The sequence below is a fragment of the Chiloscyllium plagiosum genome, unplaced genomic scaffold (genome assembly GCF_037043375.1).
Source record: "Chiloscyllium plagiosum isolate Xiang-an unplaced genomic scaffold, Cpla_swu_hap1 HiC_scaffold_8, whole genome shotgun sequence".
NCBI classification, from domain to species: domain Eukaryota; kingdom Metazoa; phylum Chordata; class Chondrichthyes; order Orectolobiformes; family Hemiscylliidae; genus Chiloscyllium; species Chiloscyllium plagiosum.
In genome coordinates this window covers 50,967,374-50,986,157 of record NW_028270146.1, presented here as the reverse complement: position 1 = coordinate 50,986,157, position 18,784 = coordinate 50,967,374, and the positions used below count along the sequence as shown (strand labels likewise).

The 18,784-nt window shown below is 41.4% G+C and overlaps 1 protein-coding gene across 4 annotated transcripts in view; it reads left to right on the top strand.

The window, feature by feature from the left end:
* Positions 1 to 18,784, top strand: part of LOC122553559 (kinesin-like protein KIF28) — a 103,916-nt gene that overhangs the window by 66,891 nt on the left and 18,241 nt on the right. For 2 of the 4 annotated variants that reach the window (XM_087989824.1, XM_043697544.2), the window contains exons 21-23: positions 843 to 949; positions 2,264 to 2,417; positions 2,511 to 2,677. In XM_087989824.1, the coding sequence (XP_087845950.1) occupies positions 843 to 949; positions 2,264 to 2,417; positions 2,511 to 2,677 (428 nt within the window). The remainder of the gene's footprint in view (positions 1 to 842; positions 950 to 2,263; positions 2,418 to 2,510; positions 2,678 to 18,784) is intronic. The other 2 variants (XM_087989823.1, XM_087989825.1) reach the window with 2 other exon arrangements.

Sequence of the window (18,784 nt, the reverse complement as noted above, 5' to 3'; positions counted from 1 at the left end):
CCATTATTAGAAATTCCCAGTGCTTGGCTTTGTTTCTGGTAACTTCCATTCTAAAAAGACATGCAGTGCCAGCTACTCATGGACTTGATACAGCAAATGATTGATTTCCATTCTAAGCACTTCTTAGCAGCTGTAACAGCTATATTCAACATTGGTCAATTAATGTTTTCTTCTATGGATGTCTGTTTGAAATTTTCACTTTCTGTCTAAAATTACTTGGGAATCTATTACTGGCAATATTGGCTGTCAATGTATCATGTAGGATACAACACACAAGAAAACTAATTGCCCATCAGCCCAGTATCTGCTCTTTGATTGAGTGATCAAATTAAGTACATTATCCTGATCTTTTGCCACAGCCCTGTAAAATCATTTCTCTTCAGGTATTTATCCAATTTCCTTTCTGATTCTGTACATTATAATTCTGCAAAATTAGTCACCTCCAACACCCTCCTTCTTCAACAAAGAATTCCTCTTAAATTTTCTCAACAGATTAACTATTTCAGTATTCACTCATTTTACACCTTTTCCCTCACCCATCTCACTTCCTACCCCTCATTTCCCAATCTTCCTCTCCCCTCTCCAATTCTCTCTCCCTGCACTTTCCCAAAGTCCTTTGCTCTACTCTTTTCTCCCCAACCTTTCCTTTACTCTTCTTCTATTCTCCTTGTCCTCATCCATCATATTCCAATATTCCATTGCCTTCTCAATCTGATTGACCTTAAAAATGCAGAGGTTTTCAATGTTGGTCTTACTTGGTCAAAGCAGATCCATAAAATACTCAAGTGCAGAAGAAACAAGTTGATAAAGAAACGGAAAAGTAACCAAACTCTGTTTTTCAGAAGGTTGTCAAGAAATGGAGACTGAGTTTGCTCATGTTGCACTAGCTGGTAATGGTAGTGTGCTGTTGGATCTGTGCTATAGAAATCAATGGACATCTGTGCCACAGGTATGCTGAATCTGTTCATTACAAGATTTTTCAGCACTAGAAATATTAGCTTTCAGTTGATTCATATTTATTTGCATCAGTTTTCAAACATGTAGACCACTCCTAACTGTATTCCATTTCGCAGCAAGAACTAATATTTAGTGTTAGATATAATCTGCAATCATTAATGTCTTGGTGTTAAAGGCAAGGTATTAGCATTGATGGAATATTGGCTGTCTGGCAGAAGGCAGAGAGTGGGGATAAAAGGGTCCTTCTCAGGTTGGAAGCCAGTGACTAGTGGTGTTCAACCAGGGTCAGTGTTGGGACCACAATTTTTCACTTTGTACATTAATGATCTGGATGAAGGATCTGAGGGTGTTCTGGCTAAGTTTGCAGATGATACAAAGATAGGTAGGGGGCAGGTAGTATTGAGGAGGCAGGGAAGCTGGTTAGGAGAGTGGGCTAAGAAGTGGCAGATGGAGTACAACGTGAAAAAGTGTGAGGTCATTCACTTTGGTAGGAAGACTAGAGGCATGGACTATTTTCTAAATGGGGAGAAAATTCAGAAATCTGGAGTGAAAAGGGACTTGGGAGTCCTAGTCTAGGATTCTCTTAATGCAAACTTGCAGGTTGAGTCAGTAATTAGGAAGGAAAATACAATGTTGTCATTCATCTCGAGAGGACTAGAATATCAAAGCAGGGTTGTGCGTCTGAAACTTTATAAGGCTCTGGTCAGGCCACATTTAGGGTCCCATATCTCAGGAAGGTGTACTGGCTCTGGAGTTGATCCACAGGAGGTTCATGGAAATGATCCCTGGAGTGAAAGGCTTAATATATGAGGAACATTTGAGGACTCTGGGAGTTTAGAAGGATGAGGGCGGATCTAATTGAAACTTACAGAATATTAAATAGCCTGGATAGAGTGGACATTGAGAAGATATTTCCACTGGCAGGAGAAATGAGAACCAAGGGCATAGCCTTAGAGTAAAGGGAAGATCCTTTAGAGCAGAGGGTGGTGAATCTGTGGCATTCATTGCCACAGAGGGCTGTGGAGGCCAGGTCATTAAGTATATTTAAGGCAGAGATAGATAGGTTTTTGTTTGCCAAGGGGATCAAAGGTTATGGGGAGAAAGTGGGAAAATGAGTTTGAAAAACCTGTCAGCCATGATCGAATGGCGGAGCAGATTCAATGGACAAAATGGCTTAATTTCTGTTCCTTTGGTCTTATGATCTTATGGTCTTTCCTTCTGATGAAAGAAGCAGCCTCTTTTCACCGAAAGGAAATAATTTCAAACAAATTCTGTCTTTAATATGATTCATTGTTGTCAAATGTAGGATTCTGAGAAATGTAGATCCAAATTATCTGAGCAACTCAAAATGTTGGAAGAAGAGATTGAAAACCTCAAAGATGCAAACCGAAGCTTAAAAAGTGAAAACATCAAAATGCAAAGGGAACTCGAAAGGCTGAGAAACCTCCCCTCAAGCTCCGGTAATACAAACTGTTATTATTGTGCTTTGTTGAATGTTATATGTTTCAACTATCATTCATTGCCGGCAAACTAACTCCCAAACTTCTCACCAGGATTAGTTACAAATGGAGGTTCAATGAAATCCGCTAATGATCGATCTGATCAAAAGTCCCCATTTCCCAGCTGGGATGCTGAGTTTGCCAAGGCCCTCAAGACATTTTATTTCAGCATGATTGGAGTGAGAGCGAGACTAATTCACCTGAAGGAGGTCAGGCCACTGGTAAGAGTCACCTAACCCCCTTTCCACTTATCTTCTCCACCCTTCCCACTGACCAATCTTATTTACCTCTTACCTGCATCCACCTATTGCCATTCCATCTACCGTTCCCCATCCCCACCCCCCATTTATTTCTCAGCCCCCTTCCCCCTGCCCAGCCCTGATGAAGGGTCCTGCCAAAAATGTCAACCCTCCTGCTCTTCTGATGCTGCTTGACCTACTGTGCTTTTTCCAGCTCCACACTTTATCAATTCTGACTTTCCAGCATCTGCAGTCCTCACAATCTCCAAGCCACTAGTAAGTATACCTTAGTATCTGCCTTTCACTGGCACTTGCATTTGACAATGAAGCAATAGAATCTACAAACTTTCAAAGTGAATGAGTAAATGGAATCCTTTTAACTTTACATACTTACTAAGAACTCTTTCATACTTATTGTAAATGTGGAGAGACACGAATAAGGGGACCTTATTAGACAAAATATTACTTCGAAATGCATGGTATGATGATAAAGATCTAATCATGAACTATTTTTAGGTATGAATTATAATAGTATTGCAAATAAGTAAAATATGGGATTCTGAACATCCTTGGCTATAGCAGGCCTTGTGGTAGAATAGTGCAAGACAAGTCTGACATGGCCTATCTTGACTTCAGAAGCAACTTGATGCATCTTTTCTGATGCAAGGCTAGATTCTCATTAGAGCTGAAAATGTGTTGCTGAAAAAGCGCAACAGGTCAGGCAGCATCCAAGGAGCTGCCTAGATTCTCATTAGGCAGTGGTGAGTTGTCAATTGAAGGGGATTATAGATTGTTACTCGCTTTATTCAGGCCACAACTTGCTTCATTAATATTCAGATTCCCATCTTACCAAACATGCCAAATAAGCCTAATGTTGAGAAAAATTGATATGGAAGTTGGACCAAGTCCCTGATGACTTCAGCTCACCACTGGCTTCAGAGACCCTCATGTTATTCAATACCAAACAAGATCTCAAGGCATGATCCATGGGCACCAGCCATGAGCATCCCTTGACCTTGGACACTAACATCTGACATTCACCACCACTCACAATCCTCCTGGCACTTCTCCAATCCACTTTCAGGACGCTTAGACAGCACAGACCTGCATTACCGGGTGCACAGCAAAAGAGAATTGAAAGGCAGCTTTAAGGACATTGCACACACAGTGAGTTATCCAGCTCACTGATTAGACCATGCTGCATCTCAGGACTGCTCATTTGCTCTCTTAGCACTTGCTCACCTGGTGCCTTACTGCATGCTGTCAGAATCCACACCTTTCCTTACCTTGTCTTGTTATGATGTACCATCATTGTTAAAAATTAGCATTTCAGCCAGAGACAAAGGCTACCAGTACTGCAATATTGATCTGTTCTTTTGTGCAGAGAAATAGACAGTCTGCTTATCATACTTGTCAGTGAGAACTTTCCTGTGCAGGGATGGGGTGAGAGTCTTGCTATACATCTCTCCCAGGCATCAATCCAATATCTAAAGTATGTGATAGCTGCCTGCGTGACAAGCACAATGAGAATTTATTCAATTGAATGGCCATGCTGGAAAGTACATAATGGCTGGTCCACAGTCCAGTCAAGGCAGGCTGTTGTCAGTAAGGGGATCCTGTACTGTCAGTCATGGGCACAATCTGCATACAACCTAGTGGCTTGGCCTCTGTCATCCATCCACTTGTGCCCAGCATGGTCAGTGGATACCTCTGAATACAGTCTGGGAAGTTGGTAATGGCCAGCCCTGTAGAATCAGCACTCTCTTTCAGGAGAATTCTGTCACGTCAGTTGGGGATCTGCAAATACAGTGGTTAGGGGTCTGGTCAGTTGTCTCTATCTGTTGAAGTCAGTCAAAAATTTAGGATGAATACAGACCTGAGGGTCATGTGTCAAATGTTGAGGAAGGTGTAAGGGGGTCCTGTATGTGCAATCAGGAGATCAAAACTAAAAGGGATGGAGCAGTCAAGGCTGGACAAAGAAAATCAAGGCATGTACAGAGATGGAAACAAGCCTGGTGCTGGGGGAGAAGCTCAATGTGTGTGGAAGGTATGGTAAGCTATGAGAGGTGGATTATCAACAGTGACAAATATGGAGGCCTACACAAGGTGTGCATAGAGGACCAAAGTAGGCATCATTAAGATGTAATGTCAGGGTTCAAGGATAAGCAGGACGGTTAGATGCAAAGTTCAATGTAATGGATCCCCATGTGAGGGATAGGTAGAAACAGATTATCAGGATACTGTGAGGTAAAGGAAGACACAGGGGATCTGAGGAAGAGCATGGTGACCAAGCAGAGCTGAGCGTGTCCACCATGAGCTGCCTTCACTGTCACCACTTGTGCTTCTCTTGATGCTAAATACAAGTGGAAAATGGCTGGTACCTTCTCAAGGGTGAGTGGAGTCAGTGTCAGTTTGATGGTGAAAGCATGGAATCCACATCTCTTGCACACTAGGACTGTTGCTATATTTAATTGCAAGCATTCCTTTACCTATTTGCAATGCATGCTGTTTGAATGTGCTCAGGCATCAAATACTGATTAAAGAGTATTTGCACCATGTCATTTGTGCTGGCAAATCTAACATTGCCATTTCAGTGCTGCAGAAGGTAACTCATAGAGGTGTAAAAATGTCAAACTACTTGTGAAACTTGCAAGGGTGCTGGGGGAGGAGCAAAGCATTGCTTTATGACTGACATGGGTCTGGAATGGGAAGGGGTTCAGAACAAAGCAGGTACCTTCCTTTTAGATGCTATAGAACATAGAAAAGTACAGTACAGATCAGGCCCTTTGGCCCACGATGTTGTGCCAAGGTTTAATCCTAATGTAAAATATAGTAACTTAACCTACACACTCCTCAACTCACTGCTATCCATGTGCATGTCCAGCAGTCGCTTAAATGTCCCCAATGACTCTGCTTCCATCACCACAGCTGGCAACGCATTCCATGCATTCACAACCTCTGACATCTCCTTTATACCTTCCTCCTAATATCTTCAAACTATGACTCCTCGTACCAGTCAATCCTGCCCTGGGGAAAAGTCTCTGGCTATTGACTCTATCTATGCCACTCATTATTTGTTATATGTTGGTCACTCTGCCAGTGTGGCATCTTCACCAAGTTGGTGACCAGTGCCCTGGTGGGGCAGATGACAGAGCCACTGAAAATGTGATTCTGTCACTTGGACCAGTCTTGGGGGCTCCTCCAGTATAGTAAGACTGTGCCATATCATCTTGACATGCTGTGATCTGTGCAATTGAAGCACGGAAGGAGGAGACATATGCTGAGGAATTGAGGGAATGGGAGCACCCTTCTGAGGAGGAGGATGTTGGGGAGTAAGAAGCTCTTCTTGAGTATGGCCGAGCTCAGCTGCACTGGGCACTACAAATCAGCAAGGACCTGATTGATACCCAGCTCCTGTAGATGAGAACTGGGTGCAGCATTCTATCATGGGGGTGTCAGCCATGCCTCTGTGCCATGAGTTGCATGGCTTTGTTGCTGCTTTACCAGGTCATTGCTGGTGAGGGGCAACACTGGACTGCCAATACTTGTCTGGGTGCATAGTGGACTTTTAAATATGACATTGGTGGAAGGGATTCCAGTCAATCAGCAGACATGTCCTGAGAGGCGAATCACTCTGGGAATGGTGAGAAAGGATTTGAATCAGGTGGGAGGGACACCTTAGGGCAAGGTAGTTAGGTTAGATATGGTAAGGAATCTCACCAGGCTTCCCTTCTAAGAAAAACAATGCAACGATCACAGAACCAAATAAAATAGATTCAGCTTATGCTGTTGTTGCAACTAATCTCAGAACAAATTCCCTTCTTTCCATTCCTGAGGTTGGCAGAACAGAGTTTTGGATTTCAAACAAATACGTACACACATTAAAGTTGTCAAGAACAAGCTAGACTGATCCATGTGAGTTCATTCAAATTAAGGAGTTATTTTATTATAAACTTACTCAAGTGAAATATAAAAGTTAATAAAATGGAAAAACCTATCTCAAGGTCATGACATACACATGCACACTTGCATATAATCAAGCAGAACAAGATTCAGGGTGAGGGAAGGTGGAATTCAAATAAAATTATATTCTTGGGTGAAGGAATTATATTTTCCGATGTTCCAGTCAGAGTTATATCTGGTTGGTCTTCTGGAGACAATCTTTGCAATCTGTAATCAGTCCTCTTCCCAGAGTCGGAAGTTTGGCACTTAAAGTTCCCTTGTTCTCCAATTCGCTACCTCTGGGTTGTATTCCAACTTGATAGTGTCACTGGGAAGTTTTTAGCTCTTCTTGCTTTTAAAAATATTATTGGTGTCTCTGGGCATCATAACCAGTGATTAGACTCTTTTGGGAAGTGGGTGGGCTCTCTGGCCTATTCAATTCCCCTGCATCCTGATGATACCAGTGAGGCCCACTATTTCAGTTTTTCACAACATCTCATTCATTTTTATATTTAATGTCTACATTCAAAGCACAACTGAATATTTTCATGCACCACCCTATCAGGCAGTGTATTCCAAAACTGACCCACTCCTTGGGAAAATGGTTTTTCTTCTTCTTACTTCTGCTTCTTTTCCCTAGCACTCTAAATATGTGCGCTCTGGTAATCAACCCAGCAGCCAATGGAAACAGTTTATGTTTATTCACTGCTCCCAAGCCCTTCATGATTTTAAAACAACTGTTATCTAATCAACTCTTAGCTTTTTCTGCCTGAAGGGGAAAAATACCAGCTCCTTGAATCTATTCACTAAATGTACGTCCTCATTCTTAAAACCATTCTGGAAAATCAATTTGATATCATCGCTGAAGTCTTCACATTCTTCCTAAAGGCTAATGTACAGAATTGGACAAAATACTCCAGCTGGGGCTGGTCCAGTCTTTTATAAATGTTTGGCTTCCTGGCTTTGTACTCAAAGCTTTATGAACTTTATAATGCTTTCTCACCATCAAAGATTTGGACACTCTCATGTCTCCTTGCATTTGGACCTTTTTGAAATTAGAATAGTGAAATATACTATTTAGTGGCATTTATATTGTTTCTGCATTAAGGTGGATCAAATTGTGAACTACTGCAGTAACCCAAATATAATCACCTACTCTAGATGACAAATTCTTCTGGTACAGTTTGCATCCATATATTTTCTAAAATCAAATAAAGAACAAATAAGAAGGGTCTTTCATCCAAATAAGCAATAAATTACCAATGTTATGTGATTGTTTTCAATTGCTGGAACTGAGTTTCCAAAAATAAATCAAAGGTTTTCTTTCCTGCAGCAATGTGAATAATAGGGAAAATTAAATAAACCAGGAATAAAGACATGGCTTGTAGTGTGTCAGATTGTGTTCTTGAATGTCTTTGTATATTTCACAATAAGAAGGTTTTCGCCTGGTGTGCTGGTCGAAAAGATTTTTTTTACAGTCAGAGGCGTGAGTTAGATGAGGTAAATTTTGTGCTTACCATCATAGGAATGGACTTATTCCAGTGTTGGCATAAAGAAATACTTTTTAACATTTGGATTATGTCATTCTTTTATCTTGGGCTGACAGTGGAATCCAAGTCTAAAAATATTGTATTTGTTAAAGAATGGTCTTTCATAATGGTTTTCATGAAGAGTGACAGAAAGGTGATGACAGAATTGAGACAGCCTCCTACTCAGCCGTGAACTCTCCCAGTTTTGTTCCCTGCAATTTGTATTCCTATTGGTGTTCATATATCTTCATCTCTTTCCATTTTATGTTAATGCCTAAAAGTCATCAACCTGAAATATAGGCCCTGATATACAGGAGGAGCATTTGGGTAGGAAGGCATGTGAGGAAGGAGGACATGGGGAATTCAGTGGGAAAATAAAAATTCAGATTGAAAAATCCTAACACTTCCATTCCCTATCGGTCTCATTGTTCACAGGCATATTAGGTTTCCTGCTGAATGAATGGCCTGAACATCAACCTCTCCAATTGAGGAGACCGGCATGCAAGGGAGCAGGCATGGAGATGACTGGCAGGATGAGATCACAGCCAAGGGCATCCTGTGGTCTGGGAATATTGAATGTTTTTGGGGCTGGGGTGGGGGCAGGGTGTGGCATCGAGTGTGATTGACAATGATTGTGATTATTGGGTGCGCTAGGATCAGGGAGAGTAATATCTGTTGTAGAAAAGGTCATGTTTGAAGAGAAATTGTGCCTGAGGGGAGCTTATGATATGGGGAGAAGGCAGGAGAATGAGGTTGAGAAACATAGCAACCACGATTGAATGGCAGAGCAGACTTAATGGGCTAAATGGCCTAATTCTGCTCCTGCATCTTATGGTCTTATGGAAGTAAGTTGACTATAACTTTAAACCTGAGTTACGAGAGTTGCTGCACTGTCTAACACTGCTTTAAGAATCATTTTGACCAAAGCTAGCCCCACAAACAAAACTAGCCATATCCTCAAATTGAAATAATGAAGACCGACTCCTACTGTGGAGATGTATAGCATGCATATCTTTGTCAATGAACAAAGAACAACACTGCACAGGAACAGGCCTTTTGGCCCACCCACCAAGACTATGCTAACACACATTGCCTTTCTAACCTAAAAGCCTTTTGCCTCTGTGCATTCTGCATTCTCCCTATTCTGTGCCTATTCATATATCTGTCAGAATGCCTCTTAAACATTGTGATTGCATTTACCTCCACCGCCTCCCATGGAAGTGCATTCAGGCACTTACCATCCTGTGTGTAAAAAATCTTCCTCTCACATCTCCTTTCAACTTACCTCCTTTTACCTTAAAACTATGTTCCCTAGTAATGGACACTTCTTCCCTCAGGGAAAAGACTCTGACTGTCCATTCTATCCATGTCTGTTGTAATTTTGTAAACTTCTATCAGGTCCCCCCTCATCCTTCAATGTTCCAGTGAAAAGAAACCAAATTTTTCCAATCTCTACTCAGGTAATACTTTCCAAACCAAGAAACATTCTCGTAAACTGTTTCTGTAACGATTCAGTAGGATCATCTTTATCAATAATCTATCTAACTTCTGCCTTAAAATATTCAAAACCTCTGCTTGCATTCTGCTTTGGAGAGAGTTTAAAATACTGACAACCATCTGTGAGAAAAAGTTTCTCCTCATTTTTGTCTTAAATGGGGGCCACATCATTTTTAAACAGTGACCCTTAGTTTGGGATTCTCCCAGAAAAGGAAATGTTTCAATTAAGTCATATGTTAAACGTCTTAGCTCCAGCAATCGCAGGCCTAGCCCGTCTGACCTTTCCTTATAAGGTCCTTATACATTTATTCAGGTAGAAGTTTGGTAACCTTTCTCTGAATTGTTCTAACTCATTTACTTCCTTCCTTAGAGAGTGAAGTTAATATTGTACATATTACTCCTGATATGATTTCACCAGTGCCATGCATAATTGAAGTATAACCAAGCTTCTTTTGTATTCAATTCCCATCACAGTCAATAATAACATTCTGTTAGCTTTATTTATTACTTTCTGTACCAGAAAACGTGCATTTTATGATTCTTGCACTAGATCATACATGTTGTTTTACAGCTCAGAGCCCCACAATCTGTCACCATTTAGATAGTATGCAATTTTCTATGAAACCTGCCAAAATGGACTATTTCACATTTTCCACATAATAGAATTCTGAAGAAACTGGACTCAAAACATTAATTTTAACTTACTTACCACAGATAGTGCCTGACCTGCTGAGTGTCTCCAGCAATTTCTGTACTTCTTTTAAGATTCTAGGATGAAATTCATCATGACCCAGGAATTTGTCATCCTACAACTTCAACGATTTGCCCAGTACCACTTCCCTGATGACTTTAACTTTCTATAGTCCCTCACTTCCACTTCTTGATTTACAACAATTTCTAGAACATTACCTCAAAAAGCAAGATAATTGTTCAATTCATCTACCACCTCCTTATTTTCCATTGTTATTTCCTCAGGCTCATTTTCAAAATGACCAATACTCACTTTGTTAAATAAAAACAAAAGTGCTATGGATTCTGGAAATGTAGAATAAAAATCAAAAGGTTATGGAAGCTCATCAGAACTGGCAGTGTCTATGGAAAGAGAATTGGGTGAACATTAAGTTTTGAGTTCAATATGGCTCGACTTCTGAATTGATTTCATTAATCCTTTTCTTTATAAAATATCTGGAGAAATTATTACTATCTGTTTCTACATTTCTAACTAGCTTTCTCTCATACTCCAGTTGTTCTCTCCTTATAAATATTTTACTCATTCTTTGCTGTTTTTATATTTTGTATAATCTTCTAAGCTGCCAGCCACCTTGGTGTAACTATATACATTCTCTTTAAGTTTGACACTGCCTTTAATTTTTATCTGTTGACATGTATGATGGGTTCTCTGCTTTGATTCTTTCTTTATTATTGGAATGTATCTATCCTGAATGCTCTGGAATATCCCCTGAAATCCTGTCTCTGCATCTCTATTTACTTATCCCTTAACCTCATTTGACGGTTCACTTTAGCTAGCTCTGCTTTCATGCCTTCATTGAAAATACTAGCCTTGGATCCACTCTTCTACCCTCAAACTGAATGTAAAATCAATCATATTATGCTTAGTGCAACCTAGGTTGCCCGAACTATTGGGTCATTAATTAATCCTACTTCATTACATAATACCATGTACTCTGCTCTCTGGTAGACACCAGAATACGCTGTTTCTAAGAAACTGTCTCGATAACCTTCTATGAACCTTATTGTAAGATCCTTTTCAGCTCTGACCAAATGTCACAAAGTCTAGCACGAAGTGTGCAACACAGCCATCTGGACTCTAGTACTTTGCTGAAAAGAACATGTAAGGAAATTAGAATGATTAATTCGAATCAGACTTTGCAAAACTACTGCTAACTTTGATAGTAACAGAAGCTCCACATTAAATATAATTAGGATAAATAAACCAAGATGTAAATATTGGTTCTGTTTATTCCGACTTGACTTCAATGTAGATAATTAGAAAGGAAATTCTAATTATCGCTTGGGCCCACTTGTGCCCACACTAGGGTCACTCGAACCCACAGTGGGCCCACTTGTGTCCACACTGGGCTCACTCAAATCCACGCTGGGCCCACTTGTGTCCACACTGGGCTCACTCAAATCCACGCTGGGCCAACTCAAGTCCACACTGGGCCCACACGTGTCCACAGTAGGCCCATTGAATCCACGCTGGGCCCACTCGAGTCTGTGCTAAATCCAATCGAGTCCATGCTGGACCCACTCGTGTCCACATTGGGAGCTCAGGACCCACACAGGGCCCATTCAAGTCCACGTTGGGCTCACTTGAATCCTCGAGGAGAAAGTGAGGTCTGCAGATGCTGGAGATCAGAGCTGGAAATGTGTTGCTGGAAAAGCGCAGCAGGTCAGGCAGCATCCAGGGAACAGGAGAATCGACGTTTCGGGCATAAGCCCTTCTTCAGATTCCTGAAGAAGGGCTTATGCCCGAAACGTCGATTCTCCTGTTCCCTGGATGCTGCCTGACCTGCTGCGCTTTTCCAGCAACACATTTCCAGCTCACTTGAATCCTCATTGGGCTCACTCAGGTCCACACTGGGCCCACTCAAATCCACGCTGGGCCCACTCAAGCCCATGCTGGGCACATTTGAGTTGGTGCTGGGCTCACTGAAGTCCACGTTGGGCCCACTCGAGTCTGTGCTGGGCCCACTTGAGTGTCCACATTGGGCCCACCCCATGCCCACACTGGGCTGACTCGAACCCATGCTGGGCCCACTCATGGCCACAATGGGCTCACTTGAATCCACGCTGGGCCCACTCAAGTCCATGCTGGGCCCACTCGAGTCCACACTAGGCCCACTTGAATCCACGTTGGGCCTACACGTGTCCACGTTGGGCCCACTCGAACCCACACTGGACCCAATCGTGACCACAATGGGCTCACTTGAATCCACACTGGGCCCACTCATGTCCACGCTGGGCCCACTTGTGTCCAAGGTGGGCCCACTCATGTCCAAGCTGGACCCACTCGTAGATGCACTAGGCCATTTGAATCCACGCTGGGCCCACTCAAGTTTGCACTGGGCCGATTCGGGTCTGAGCTGGGCCCACTCAAATCCGGGCTGGGCCCACTCGGATCTGAGTTGGGCCACTCATGTCTGCACTGGGCCCACTCGAGTCTGTGCTGAGTCCACTCAAGTCTGTGCTGGACCTACTTAAATCCATGCTGGGCACACTCTGTCCATACTGGGCTCGCTCAAGTCCACTCTGCGCCTACTCGAGGCTGACTGTGGGCCCACTTGAGTCCAACTCTGTGCACCCTCATGTCCTTGCTGAGCCCAGTCACCGCTGCCGATGCTGTCACTGCAACCAAGCTCTTATGGTCAGTAACATAAAAGAGGCAAAAAATAGAAAAAAATGAGAAGAGAGGAAAGAGAAAAGAAACAAAAACGAAAGTGGATGGAGCGACAAGCCCTGGATTCAGAAGCCCTACTCCACTGCCACCATAATGGAAATTTTTCAAGTTAATTTACCTCCCAACTGCAAAGAAAATTTAACTAGCTTAAAAAACATGTCCAAATGGTATGTTTTTTCATTAACATTATATTCTGCATGGTTTCTCCAATAGCATACTTCAGTTATGGTGATCCCAGATAGAGGAGGTTACAATTTAATATCAGTAATGCCTTTTATTTATTCATAATAAATTCATTAAACTCATTAAATTAAATTTATATTGAGATAAACGTCCACAGGGATATAATCTACCTCCCTCTGTGTGCCACTTGCTGGACAAAACTCAATGGAATTAGAAGACTACCATAGAGAAAAAATATAAAGATGACTTTGTTGGTAAATTTCCTTTTGAGTAGTGGATATGGAAGGAGGATTTTTAAATATGTTTTGAATATTAACAGGGCTTACTTATTCACAAAACTGATCTGATTGATGTTGACAAGCAGGAATTATACAAAAAATATGCTCCCACCTATGCAAGTGTGACCTTACATGCTCAGGATTTACCCAGATATGTAAAATACAAAGGACAATGTCAGGCAATGTCAGTGTGACACAGTTGTACAGTGTAAGCCAATTATTTTGTGAATATGTAATTTACCCCTTAGCCAACCAACCTGTGACTGGAATTGAATTTACAATGAAATATGGTATTTTAAGATTATGAAAGACAAAGAAAGGAAATGTTTCAATTTGAAAAGGCTATATATAACAAATACTAGACAACAGTGTTCAAATTTAAATATTGGAAGAAAGGTATAAAGTACAAAGAATACTTACTTAAGAATTTAAGAAAGTATTAGACAAAGAAATTCAACTCACATAAGAAAGCATGAAGCCTCCAAAATTGAGTTGGACTATTACAGATGAACAGAATATAGCAGATTATAGCAATGGATTCTTCAGATCACTTTTCACAGAGTTACAGACAAATACTAATTGTAATAATAAATTGCATTTATACAGCATAATTAACATGCTTAGATATCCCAAAGTTCTTCACAGTAACATGTTAAAATAAACTGGATTTTGAGCCAACAAAAGAGATATTAAAATAATTGACAAAAAGTTTGTAAAAGAAGATAGTTAAGGAGCAGTTTGAAGAGGAGAGAGAGTGGTGGAGAAGAGCAATCATTGAGGAAGGGGATTTTAGATCTTAGGGTAGGCTGGATACTGAATGTACTATCACCAAAAGTCTGACAAACTCGCAGAGTTAGAGCAGGAGGAGATTACAAATATAGGCAAAGGGAGGTCATAGGAGGAATTTAAACCTGAGAATGAAAGTTTTAGAGTTGATATTAGATAAACCTAAATGTTCTAAAATACATATAAAGAAATATATCGTTGCAGAAACTTGAAGGATGAAATGCCATATTACTTACATTGTATAATTCTCAGCGAGGTGAAGGAAAATATTTTCACTTTTTTTAAATATCCTAGATGTAGAGGAAAGCAAATATTCAGAATTAAAGTAAGACTAATTAGAGTTGGTTAACATAATATCTACAGTGTATGGTGGATTTTAAGTATCTAGAATGTGCCACATAACACCAGCAGATTTTTCAGCGCTCATATCATAAGTCAACTGTGAAAGCTAAATCACTTTTCTTCCAAACTGGTTGTAATTTTGTTTTCTATGCTCTGATGGATGCTGGCATTGCTGGCTGGGCCAACATCTATTATCTGTCCCTATTGCCATTGAGAAGGTGATGGTGAACTTGAACCTGCAGGTAGACTGACAAAACCATTAGGGAGAGAATTGCAGGATTTTGACCCAGTGACAGTGAAGGAACAGTGATATATTTCCAGATCAGGATGCTGAGTGCCTTGCAGGTGGTGGTTTTACCCTGTAGCTGCTGCCCTTGTCCTTCTAGATGAAAGTGGTCATGGGTTTGGAAGGTTCTAGATCAGGATCTTGGGCTAATTTGTGCAGTACATCCTATGGATCATATATGCTCCTATTACTGAGTGTAAGTGGTGGAGGGAGTGGATGTGGTGCCTGCTTTGTCTTGGGTGGTATCAAACATATTGAGTGTTGTTGGAGCAGCACCCATCCAGGAAAGTGGGAAGTATTCCATCATATTTCTGATTTGTGCCTTGTAGATGATGGACAGGTTCTGGGGAGTCAGGAGGTGAGTTACTCACTGCAGTATCCCTAGCCTCTAGCCTGGTTCTTGTAGCTATTGTAATTGTACAGTGAATCCAGCTGAGTTTCTATTCAATGGTAAACCACCGCATCCCCCAACTCCACTCCCTGACCTAGGATGTTGATATTGGGGGATTCAGTGATTGAATAGAATAGAATGTCTACAATGTAGAAACAGGCCATTTGGCCCAACAAGTCCACACCAACTCTTCGAAGAATAAACTACCCAGACCCATTCTCTTTCCCTATTATTTTACATTTTTACCACTGACTAATGCACATCTCTGAACACTATGGGCAATTTAGCATGGCCAATTCACCTAACCTGCACATCTTTGTGATTGTGGGAGGAAACCAGAGCACCCAGAGGAAACCCACGCAGACAATGTGCAAGCTCCACATAGACAGTCGTCCGAGGCTGGAATCAAACCCGGGTCCTTGGCACTGTGAGGCAGCAGTGCTACCCACTGAGCCATTGTGCCACCCTTTCATGTTAACTCCATTGATTGACAGAGCTGTGGTTAGATTGTTTCTTATTGGAGATGGTCATAGCCTGGTAGTTGTGTGGCATGAATGTTACATGCCATTTGTCAGCCCAAGCCTAGATATTGTCCAGATCTTGTTGCATTTGAACATGGATGGCTTCAGTAATTGAGGAGTTGTGAATGGTTCTTCTGGTGGAGGTGTTAGGATTCAAAAAGATGGTTCAAAAATTTGCATTAGAGCACTTTTCCTGAATGCCCACAGCATTTGAAATAAGGTAAATGAGTTGACGGCACAAATCATCACAAATAGGTATGATTGAGTGGCCATTACAGAGACATGATTGCAGGGTGGTCACAACTGGGAGTTAAATATCCAGGGAAAGGCAGACAAGAACAAATGGGAAATGATACTTAAGGATGACATCAGGGCATAGTAAGAGATGAGAGATTTTCTCTGGAGAAAATGGTTGAATCAATTTGGGTGTAAATTAGAAATAGTAAGGGGAAAAGGTCACTGATGGGCATAGGCCATCAAATAATAACATCATGTTAGGATGGGCAATAAACAAAGAAATAACTGATGCATGTAAAAATGGAACGACAATTATCATGGGGCATTTTAACCTATATATTGATTGGTCAAACCAAGTCAGTCAAGGCAGCCTTGAGGAGGAGTTCATAGAATACATCTATGATATTTTCCTTGAACAGTACGTAATGGAACCCATGGAACAGTACGTAGGCTACCTCTGTGTAATGAGATGGGAATAATTAATAATCTCATAGTTATGGATCTTCGCAGAAGGAACGATCACAGTGTGGTTGAATTTAAAATATAGATGGAAGGTGAGTAGGTAAAATCCAATACCAGTGTCTTGTGCTTAAACAACTGAGACTACAATGGGATAGGATGAGGAGTTGGCTAAGGTAAACTGGGAGCAAATACTATATGTTGGGACAATTGAGGAACAGATAAGGACTTACAAAGCAATTCTTCACAGTGCCCAGCAAAAGTATAAACCAGTGAAAAGGAAGGACTGTAGGAAAAGGGATAATCAGCCATTAATAATTAAGGAAATAAAAGAGGGTATCACATTGAAAGCTAATGTATACAAAGTGGCAAAGATGAATGAAAACCTAGGGGATTAAGAAATCTTTAAAGATCAACAGAAATGCATGAAAAATAATCATAAAGCAAGTTAAGATGGGTTATGAGAGTAAACTAGCTCAGAAGATAAAAATGGATAGCAAACATTTCTACAAATACATAAAAGAGTGGCTAAGGTAAACATTGATCCTTTAGAGGATGAGAAGGGGGATTTAGTAATGGGAAATGAAGAAATGGCTGAGGTGTTGAGCAGATATTTTATGTTGGTCTTCACAGTGGAAGACATAAATAAGATGCCAGTAATTGATGACATGGAGGCTATGGCAGGTGAGGACTTAGAAATAAACACTATCACTAAAGAGGTAGTATTGGGCAAGCTAAAGGGGCTAAAGGGAGACAAGTCTCCTGGTCCTGATGGAATGAATCCTGGGGTACTAAAAGAGATGGTGGGTGGAATAGCAAATGTGCTTTTGGTAATTCACCAAAATTTGCTGCTTTCGGGGCGGTTTCAGCAGATTGGAAAACAGCCATTGGTATGCCACTATTTTAAAAAGGAGGGAGACAAAAGGCAGGTAACTATAGGCCCATTAGCTTAACTTCTGTAGTGGGTAAAATGCTTGAATCTATAATTAAGGAAGAAATAGTGAGAAATCTGGATAGAAATTGACCCATTGGGCAGATGCAGCATGGGTTCATAAAAGGCAGGTCATGTTTAACAATTTACTGGAATTCTTTGAGAACATTACAAGTGCAATGGACAAAGGGGTACTGTTGGATGTGGTATATCTGGATTTCCAAAAGGTATTCGACAAGTTGCCACACAAAGGGCAGCTGCATAGGATAAAGGTGCATGGCATTATGGGTAATGTATTAGCATGAATAAAAGATTGGCTCACCAACAGAAAGCAAATAGTAGAGATAAATGAGTGTTTTCTGGTTGGCTAGTAGTGTGCCTCAGGAATCAGTTGCTTACAATTTACATAGATGATTTAGAGTTGGGGACTAAGTGTAGTGTGTCAATATTCGCAAATGGCACTAAGGCGAGTGGTAGTGCAAAGTATGCAGAGGACACTGAAAGTCTGCAGAGGGATATAGATATTTGATTAGATTACTTACAGTGTGGAAACAGGCCCTTCGGCCCAACAAGTCCACACCGACTCGCCGAAGCGCACCAACCCAGACCCATTCCCCTACATTTACCCCTGCACCTAACACTACAGGCAATTTAGCATGGCCAATTCACCTAACCTGCACATTTTTGGACGGTGGGAGGGAACCGGAGCACCCGGAGGAAACCCACACAGACACGGGGAGAATGTGCAAACTCCACACAGTTAGTCGCCTGAGGCGGGAATTGAACCCGGGTCTCTGGCGCTGTGAGGCAGCAGTGCTAACCACTGTGCCACCGTGCCGCCACGATATGTTAAGTGAATGGGCAAGGATCTGACAGATGGGGTACAATGTCGGCGAATGAGTGGTCATCCACTTTGTTAGGAATAATAGCAAAATGGACTGTTATTTAAATGGTGAAACATTGCAGCATGCTACTGTGCAGAGGGGCCTGGGTGTCCTTGTGCATGAATCACAAAAAGTTGGTTGCAGGTGCAGCAGATAAGTAATAAATGAAGTGGATTATCATGTTGGAGGGATGGAGTTTTAAAATAAGGAGATTACGCTGCAGCTGTATATGGTGCTGGTGACGCCAACTTGGAGTACTATGAACAGTTTTGGTAGCTTGAGAGAGGATGTACTGGCACTGAAGTGGGTGCAGAGAAGATACACTAGGTTGATCCTGGAGTTGAGAGGGTTGGCTTATGTGGAGAGATTGAGTATACTGGCACTATACTCGGTGGAGTTTAG